This window comes from Psammomys obesus, unplaced genomic scaffold, assembly GCF_907164565.1.
Source record: "Psammomys obesus unplaced genomic scaffold, mPsaObe1.curated_primary_1811, whole genome shotgun sequence".
Classification (NCBI taxonomy): domain Eukaryota; kingdom Metazoa; phylum Chordata; class Mammalia; order Rodentia; family Muridae; genus Psammomys; species Psammomys obesus.
In genome coordinates, this window is record NW_026585580.1 from 11,449,682 (window position 1) to 11,459,607 (window position 9,926).

Consider the following 9,926-nt stretch of genomic DNA (forward strand, 5'->3'; position numbering starts at 1 on the left):
TACTTACACATACAAAAAGAAAAAATTAATGTTTAAAAAAACGTTACCAACAAAATATGACATGAAACATTTTCTAAGATAAAAATGAAGGGGAAAAAGGTATCTGAAACAAGGGTTAGGAAATTCTAAGTGCCAGATGTAGAATAAGAAACTTTTTTTTTAATTCCAGCACTCAGGAGGCAGAGGCAGGCAGATATCTGTGAGTTCAAGGCCAGCCTGGTCCACAAAGCGAGTCCAGGAAAGTCAAGGCTATTACACAGAAAAACCCTCTCTTGAAAAACCAGAAAAAAAAAGAAAAAAAAAAAAAACACCTCATTTTAAAATAAGCAAAAATAAACCTTCAAACTTTTATTTGTACTGCTTTTAAAAGGCCAGTCAGTGAGATCACTGGCCTTGCTTGCCTTTTCCCCAAAACTCTCATATGAGGATTACATATATGTGCAGGGACCGTATGCCAGAAAAGGGCATCACGTCCTCGGGAACCAGTGACAGGCAGTGGTGAGCCACTTATTTGAGTGCCGGGACTGAGCCGAGGTTCTCCGCAACAGCAGCAAAAGCCCCTCACTGAGCTGCCTCTCCAGTACCTAAATACAGGACTTTCTAAAAGTACATGTGGTGATGTGTTCAGATATTCTAGAGATGAAAAGAAAGACATCAAGGACAACTCTTTTCACTCTTCTAATAGAAATCGATAATTTCAACAACAGTTTAGTTTAAAAACTATTTCCAACAAGAACAGACAAATGAAGGCTGGAGAGATGGGTGAGCACTTAAGAGCACCAACTGCTCTTCTATGGGACCTGGGGTTGGTTCCCAGCACCCATGTCAGGCAGCTCACAGTAACTCCAGCTGCAGAAACACAAGGCCCCCAGCCTCTGTGGGCACCCACACTCATCTGCATATCCCACACACAGACACACATAAACACGATTAAGCACAAAATAAATCTTTTTAAGGTAAGTTAACTGTTAGTAATGGACTTCACCAAGGAGCAAAGCCATACTCCAAGTGGAGGCACCAGGTTTGGGTCCAGTGATCCTGTGTAGAAGGCTTACCAGAGAACAAGGGGACATTACATAGGGTGCTTGTAAGAAGAAAGGCACCTCCCTAGTACACACTGTCTGTTGACTCTCCTCACGCAACCAGATTTAACCAAAACTGTCAGTGGGAAAAAAGTGAATTCTGAAAAAGCAAGTACCTCTGTCCTCCTGGTGGCACCGACATGTAAGAAGCCTTCTCACGGGAGGTGTCGGAGGACAGGACAAGGACCTTCCACCCACACCAAAGTCAATCAGTCCCACGCCCACCGGACTGCTGGAAACCTCCAGCACAGATCCACCTCGGACACACTCACTACATCTATCCACAATACTTCTCCACGCTAAACTCCCCACACATTTCGGTTTATGTAACTGCAAAATGTCGTTCACTCAGATTCACCTGCAAAAACTACCTCTTAAATCTATCCAAGCAGATTTTATGAACAACTGACTTCCAAAATGAAACACAGCCCTCTCTAGACTTCACTTGGTATCAGCTGTTCTTTGAGCCAAGTACCTAATAAAAGAACGTAAAGAGACAGAATTCTACCTATTAGTACGGATACTTAGAAGGACATAATTAAGGAGGGAACAATTTCAAATAACTATAAAAATATACTTACAAGCCTGTCATGGTGACACACTGTGATCCCAGTACTCAGTAAACAGAGGCACGAAGCTGCCCTAAGTCTGAGCCTGGACAATACAGTGAGACCCAGTCTCTCAAAAACAAAAATAAAACGAAGGGAGGGGGAAAAACATTTAATTTACATATACATACTTACAGCCTCAAAATGCAAATGACTATCCTTTAAGAAGCTTTGAACTTTATCCTTGGGTAAAATATTGAATCGAAATCGGAGCAGATCCATTTCTTGCTGAATAAACCAGCGTCTAAGATCTTCACTGAAATGGAAACAGAAACATGAGTGTAAGTTAAAAATCCAGAGACTACTAGATTCAAGGGGTTTTCTGAAACAATATTCCAGGCAAGTCAGATGCCAAGAGAGCAGTCAAGAGCACCACGTCTTCTGCGCAGTACAGAGGAGGGGTCTAGACATCAGCGCCTATGTGCAGCCCGTCTCACGGCCACCAGACGTGAGCACTGCAAACCACCTTCTCCCCGTGGATGCTGGGGGTGAGCCCCGGGTATGTCATAAACGGGGCTCGATACAGAGTAGTTTGAGGAAACCTGCATAATCGTTGAATGACAAAAAACAGTTCACCGCATCTAAAGTAACTTTCAAAGAGTCAGTTACATTGGGAAGTGAGGCACTCCTCTTTCTGAGGTGGTTTTGTCCATGTAAACACCAAAATCTTGAAAGTATTCTTATCTCTGAACACATCGACATGAGTAAGCTTTGTCATCTAAAAGTTTTAAGCTTTATAATAACTTCAATATCTTAAAGCCAAAATAGAAACATACTAATCCATAACACTGACATTCACATTATATTATAAAATAACTGCTGCATGGAAAATATATTTCATTTTTGTGAAGTGACTTTTATAGACCACCAATAATTCAGTGACTAGGTTATATAAACTACATATGGTTTTTTATAAAGCCAAAACTCTAGGTATAAAACTTTGAGCCAAAATGCTATCTTATGCTCTTGAGAAAAGAAACAATTCGAGATACTCAACCCATAACCTAAATAAAAAGAAACAACCATAGCTCTGCTATTAGACCAAAAATTGGTAAGGAAAAAAGCAATTAACCCCTTCTACCGCTAGGTGGGAGCATTGAGTTATAATTAACCAGCTACTGATTGAAACAGCTAAAATTTAATAGGCTCTTACATCTCAAAGTAGAAAACTTTTATCAAATTCAAATACGTTTAAGTAAATGTTTATTAGTAATATTGCCACATTTTTCTTTAAAGAATATCAAAAGTCATCTTCCAAATAAAATCCTTTATAAATTTTAAATCCCAAAATGTACAGCCTCTCCCACTAGGTATCCAGCAAACTTGCAATAAATTTTTTTTTCACTATTTTCCAGTAAAACAACTTATTCCAAAGAACACACAAGCATGCTCAGCCTGTGGCACACTGTTTCCCTTGACGGTGCACCTGGGTGTGAGGGTGCAGGACGTGGGTGGATACTCACGACTGACAGTACGCAAGGCGCAGAATGAAGTGGGAGATATGGTCCCTCCTTCGTGCCTCAAACTCGTCCTCTAAGTTCTCCTGGAAGACAAAGCCACATGAATGAATTTCCATGCTGGATGACAAGAGGCGGAGGAAGTGCTGATTCAACACAGCCAAAGGTACAACGGAAGCTTCAAAAACACATTTCTTAATATGCCTTCCAGGATAATTATCGTTTTATTTCAGATACAACCAGGAGAAACTAAAACCAAACTATCTCATTGAAAGCTCCTGTCTTAGTTTGAGTTTCTACTGCTGCAAAGAAACAACACCATGACCAAAAAGCAAATTGGGGAGAAAAGGATTTATTTAGCTTACACTTACATTATTGGAGGAAGTCAGGACAGGAACTCAAACAGGGCTGAAACCTGGGGGCAGGAGCTGACGCAGGGACTATGGAGGGTATGTAGTGGCTTGCTCAGCCTGCTTTCTTATAGAATCCAGGACCACCAGCCCGGGGATGGCTCCACCCACAATGGGCTGGTCCTCCCCCATTGGTCACTAATTGAGAAAATGTCTTACAGCTGGATCTCATGGAAGCACTTCCTCAACTAAGGCTCCTTCTTCTCTGATGACTCCAGTTTGTGTTAAGTAGACATAAAACCAGCCAGTTCATTTCCTGAGCAGGGCCCAACTATTTCCTTCCTACCTGTCACTCCTTTCTTACACCCAGGCATTCACCCTCTCAATCATTTCTAAAAACCAATCCTCAACTTCTTTCATTTAGACTGTCTTGGTTATAGGGGGAAAATTATTTTAATTCTAAATTCTAAATTTAATTCTAAATTTAAATATATAACCTATCTCCAAATGCTGAGAACCTTTAGAGAAAAAAAATATACAACTGTAGGAATGTGAACTGTAAGTCCCTAACCTGAAGTACACAATTATCAATGGAAGTGAGTTTTATCCAAGCCCAAAATTGGGAGCCTGAACATGTGTCTGGCACTGACTAGGCACAAGGCACTGAACTCTGAGTGCATAAGTGCACTTTTAAAACTATAATAAAGGCAGTCAGTCCTGTGTCCTTATCTGAAAGACGAGGACACTGAGGCACTAAGCATTCAAAGAACTATTCAGAACAAAGTTAGTCAGCACTCAGTAACTCTAACAAAAGAGGAGATAGGCCATTTAAAATGAGAAAGGTTCATTCTCAGCTCACAGACTTGAGGATTTTAGTGGTCATTTATTCTGCCATTTTGGGGTCTGTGGCCAAGCGGAGCATCATGGGAGAAGACACATGCTAACGCAGAGATAGTCACTAAATAGGAGTGACAGGAAGCAGCCTAGAGTGGAGGAGATCAGGGTCGCACCATGTCCTCCACTATGCCCCGATGACCAAAATCCTCCCACTAGGCCTCACCGTCACCTCTTAAAGATTCCATCTCCCTTCAAATACACCAAGCTGAGGACCACGCTTTTTAATACTTGGGCTTATGGACGACATTCCAGATTCAAACAACACAAAGCTTATAAAAAGCCAAGCTGGGAGTGATCATCATCTCCCTCCTCACTCCTCACAAAGGCGGCTTCAGTCTTCACCAGCTGCCCCAAGGCCACTACTGCAGCGCCTTCCCCAACAGCATTAAGACTGTGTATCCACACAAGATGTTGCCTTCCCTCCCTCTCCATGGACACAGCATCTGTTGCCTTCCTTGTCCAATAACTAAAACCTCCAACTCATTCGTTATGGCCTCTGATGGCCTTTGGTGGGAAAATGATTGTGGAACACATCCCAGTGTCAATCTCTGGCCAGTCCACCTGCGGCAACATGAGTGAGCGTGACTGCCCACATGGCTACATCACTCACACACAAATAAAAACTAAAATACACATGTGTATCATCTACGTCTGTGTGCATATGGTCTTCTCCTATCCCTAAAACATCTGTAATCTGCCCTGCTTCTCACCTGTCCCAACCGTTACCTCTATTCTGGTTTCTGCCCTGCCTACAAGGGCCCATCCAGATGCTAAATCCACCACACACCACACAACTCATCTTACGTGATCTGTCTTACGTTTCCGAAACTGTTGGGATTAAAAAACACCATCACAAAATAAAATGCCCCAGTTAAAATCTTGGCTGTACCTTTTACCACCCTAGGAGTACAAAGTCTAAGGAAACAGCGTCCTCACTTACAAAATAAGATGGTGACAGTATTTAGTTCTTAAGATGAACTACATTAAGTACGTAAGTAATGTATATGCAGTTAATGTACTCCCAGCCAAATTAAGCACAAAATAAGCACAATGCAAATGGCTGATGTTGTTTTGTTGTCAATATTAACATGACCACTATTATTCCTTGTCTTCTGTGACACCAATAGCCCAGTCCATCTCCTAATTCTCTGAAAGAGAGAGATTCTCTAATTCTTCATCTCCTTCCCAGACTACTCCATCCACTCACCTCAGACCCTGGTACCCTCCTCGTCCTGGCCCCCATTACCTTCTCTAATTATTTCCCTAGTGCATTCTCACTTGTTGATGCTAAACTTCTCACAAGCCTACCCTCCTATTAAACATGCCTTCCAAGACCAGATTTGCACCTGCAGATGTCCACAAGATACTGTCACAAGCGTGTCCAAGTTACATTTAGAACAAAACTCAACATCCTGGTTCCAGGACTGGCTTCTCTTACTGTATGTCACACCCTAAAACATCACCACCATCCAAACAGCTACAGTTTGACTTTGAAATGTCACCCACAGACTCAAGTGTTTGCACACTTGGTCCCCAGCTGCTGGTGTGAGTCTGGCTGCTGTAGAACCTTTGCACCTCACTGACTGCAGTAGGACACTAGGGACAGACCTCTGAGGGTCACACCCACTTCTGCTTGTGACCTGTGTCCTCTGCCTGACGTCTGCCACAATGAGATGAGGAGCCCCAACTGCTCACTCCCACCATCACGAATCTGCCACACCTTGACTGCTATGATGAAGTACGACCTCTAACACCACAAGTAAAACCACCCCTGCCCTAAATTACTTCTATCAGCTTTTTAATTAACTAGCTAATTAGTATACTGTTCTAAGTAGAAACCTGGGTATGTAACCATCCTCTCTAGCTTCCCCTCTAAAATCTTTTCAGTCTACCTAAATATCTCTTCCACCCTCCCCATCTCTCACAGCTTCAGACTCTGATCATTCCAGGCTCCTGTTCTCTCCTGTCCAAGATGATAGCAGCCTGCTGCTGGCAATCATCCTCTCAAAACATATGCGTTAGAGCATCTGTTAAGATGCAGTTCCGAACCAGGTGTGGTGCTGCACACCTGCTACTTGAGCACTCCAGAGGCTGATACCAACAGTGCAGGGCCAACCTGGACCACGTCACAAGTGCAAGGAAAGCTTAGACTGTGGAACAACCCACTCAAAAAGAAAAAAGAAAAAAGAAAAGCATCATACTGTACAATGCAGATAAGACACTGAAAGCCCAGGGGGACAGCAGTGCCGAGGGTCAGGAAACTGCTGTCTTCCGAGCATCTAACTGCATGTCAATCCCCTCAGCAGACAGCATTCTTTCAAACAATCTAAACTACACTCATCTTATAAAAGCCGGTGCCTAACAGAAGACCTTTCCCATAACTTAAGCAGGGATACAAACCCATGCAAACTGGAGCATTCTCCTCCACACCCTTCTGTTACTTACTCTGTAGGAAAACTTGAGCTTCCGAATCTCAGCCTCCAACTTACTCTGGTACTGTTCTGTTCCTTTCACATAGCTCACACCAAGATTCTCAATTGTTTTTAGCACTAGAAGGGGAAAGATTAAAGAAAAAGAAAAAAAAAAAAAAAAAGATAAGTCCAAGATGATTTAAAAAAAAAAAAAAAACTAAATCAAATATAAAACCTATGGATAGCAATTTCTCTATCTGTTCTTAGAACACGACAGTATTAACAATTTTGTTTTCCACAAGTAGATTACATGAATTGTGCTTGTAAGAGGATTAAACACCACCAATGTGCAGAAAATTCAAAATAATCTAACACCAGAAATTCTCACCCCGGGAAGATGGAAAAATGCTGGAAGATCCTTCCTACTCTACCAAGCCACCAACCTGAGAAGTGAAAAGGCCTGATCATCAGTGTGAAGAAAAGCTTTGCAATCTGGAGCTACAGTAATAAGACTGACCACAGCAATAGATGAAAAGGAGAAAAAAAAAAAAAAAGCCTTCCTTTCCTGATGACTACGCAGCAGTGAAAGTCAACCAATGGAGCCACCCTAAAGAGATGCCACACTATTCACAGGTTCCTGAAGCCACATACAAGCCTTCCTCACATCAACTCCCTCAGGCATGCTGTAACACCTCAAATGAGTCTTCTGCATCAAGATCTAAGCACATGCTCCACGGGTTTCACCCTGCTATGCTACGCACACCACACCGTCTGCACTTCCCATTCTTCCGCTCCGATCCTCACCTCCAACCACTCACCAAATCCTGCTAAAGACACCACCTGAGCGCCTCTCAAGTCTTTCCCTTTCTGTTCCTGCCACTGTGGATACCACGGTTGCTACACTGGGCCCTTGCCTTTCCACTTTAAGTGACAACACCAAGCAGCATCTCTATGACCTTTGCCCCTTCTCTTCACTACACTGGACAGTCCTAAGTGCCTTCTCCTGTGTCAACAACTCTTACTCTGCTGCTCTAGAAAATGAACAGTATTTCCCATCTCCTGATTATTCCAGCAAGAATACTCTGGAACATAAGCTCTCAGGACAGTGCTAGTGTGTGTCTCAGTCTGAGGCTAGCTCATTCATTTCTTCATCCACACAAAGGAAGGGAGGCCTCCCGTTCACTGGCCACATCCCTCGCACACTCCAATCCTGCCTGGGACAGGCAGCTTTACTTCTCTATGCACCCTGAGGTAGTCACTGGAAATCACAGCTCTCTGTCCGTTGGCTCCAAGCCTCTGCAGGGACCGCCATCTCAGTCTGGAAAGGCCCTTCACTTCTTCTGTTGGGAAATCCCTCCTCTCTGCTCGTGTCTTCAGAAACCTGACCAAATTTCAACTACTCCAAGAAACCTTCCATAATTAGACTAAGCTACTTATTCTCAGTTTTGTGCTCCAGGAGCATTAATATTTATTTCTACCAAAGCAGAAGGTAATCTGACATATGGCTTCTAGTCAGCATGTCTGTCTCCGCACAGACGCAGTTTCAACAAAGAGCTGATGTGCATCATTCGGCACTACTGTCTCCTGAAACAGTAGTACTCAATATGAATACAGCAATGAAGAGATGAATAACCAACCTTCAACGGCAAATCACCAATAGGTATGTTGGATGGTCTTCTGGGTAAAGATGAACTGCCTTCATTCATTGCCACACACAAACGAGAACCACACTTCCCAAGAACACAAACATTTGAATTGAAATGCCACTTACATTTAACTCTATCAATAGCCAAGCTTTCAAACTCCATCAAAGATATGCTTTCAGAAGGTGGCTGCAGGTAAAACTGAAGGCTGTGAGGGTAACAAGCGTTTCTCTGGTCACCTGCCAATCTCAGCTTCTTCCGAATCCTTCCTGAGAACTGCATACTGACCACCTTCTGTAAGTAGCGAACAAAAGAAAATGTTTAAATGATGGGGGAAATGTTAAAACAAAAGCAAAGGGCTGAAAACAACAACGTAGACAAGTATACACGCACACACAGGCACACAGCACACACAGACCCTTAAACGTGATTATTCCTAGGTGATGCCCTGTTTTCTACATACATCTGTAATAACGGAGGAGAGGAGTTAAACTGGAAAAGTTACAGGGAAAGTTGCACTTTTAGCAAGAGGGAAGTCAAGTGATGTTGCCTGTTCATCTGTCTCTGTCGCCATCCACAGATGTCTAAGAATCCAAGAACAGATCATGTCTGTCCCCACACCCCGGGGGGCGGGACGAGGACGGGGGTAGGGAGTTCCTGAAGTCAAGGGAAAGAAAAGCACATTGTACCTGGATGAGAGACTTGCGCCCCATCCTATTACTCTGGGGAACAGACTTACAAATCTATCCCTTGACTCCATTCAAAAGTGCCTCAAGTTCCCGCCCGGGCCCCAGAGCATTCCTGGCCCCGCGTCCTCCCCTCATCACCCCCACCCCGGCCCCCGTAAACATCACCTGTCACTCGGTCCCACCAGGTCAACTTGCAAGCTTCCGACTCCCCGATTTCTCTCCGCCCCAAATAAACCAACAGGATTTTCTCTAACCAGCCAGCAAGCGAGCTGGAGAAAGTACCCGCGCTGACAGCTGCTCCTCTCCCGTGGCGGGAGAGTTCATTCGGGACCGGAAGCGGAAGTGTGGCGCAGAGGTCCCACCCTCCCCGGGTCCCGCCCCCCGGGCTGCGGCGCGGGAGCGAGCAGGCCGCGCCTGCGGCTGCGTGTTTCGCGAGTTTGGCTTGCCGGGAGACTTTGGGTGCTGGCTTTGTTTCATGTTTCGTTTTGTCTGCAGAAGTCGGTTCACTCTGAGACTGGGTCTCGCGCGGTAGCCCAGGCTAACTTGGCATTCCTGGCTGTCCTCCTGCCTCAGCGTCCCCAGTGCTGGCGTTACAGGCTGAGCCACAGGGCTCGGCAGAAAAACGTCTTGAATGAACCGAAGCCGCCCCTCCGGGCGTGGAGCCCCCCGGGCCGCTCTGCCCTGGCACAGTCTGTTAGCAACAGCTGCGAGAATAGCGTCGGTTCACACAGCCCCCCGCGATGCACTCGGTGTCCCCCGCGGCCCTCGCGCGGTTACATCCGAGCCCAG

The 9,926-nt window shown here is 44.6% G+C and overlaps 1 protein-coding gene across 1 annotated transcript; it reads right to left on the reverse strand.

Annotated features, from left to right (window-relative positions):
- Positions 1–1,807: 1,807 nt before the first annotated feature.
- Prim2 (DNA primase subunit 2) lies at positions 1,808–9,456 on the reverse strand. Its single transcript, XM_055606383.1, has 5 exons — positions 9,303–9,456; positions 8,577–8,742; positions 6,840–6,943; positions 3,154–3,233; positions 1,808–1,946 (listed from the first exon to the last, which is right to left on the reverse strand). The coding sequence occupies exons 2-5, from the start codon at positions 8,728–8,730 to the stop codon at positions 1,808–1,810; spliced, it is 477 nt and encodes a 158-aa protein (XP_055462358.1). The 5' UTR covers positions 8,731–8,742; positions 9,303–9,456.
- Between the last annotated feature and the right edge of the window lie 470 nt (positions 9,457–9,926).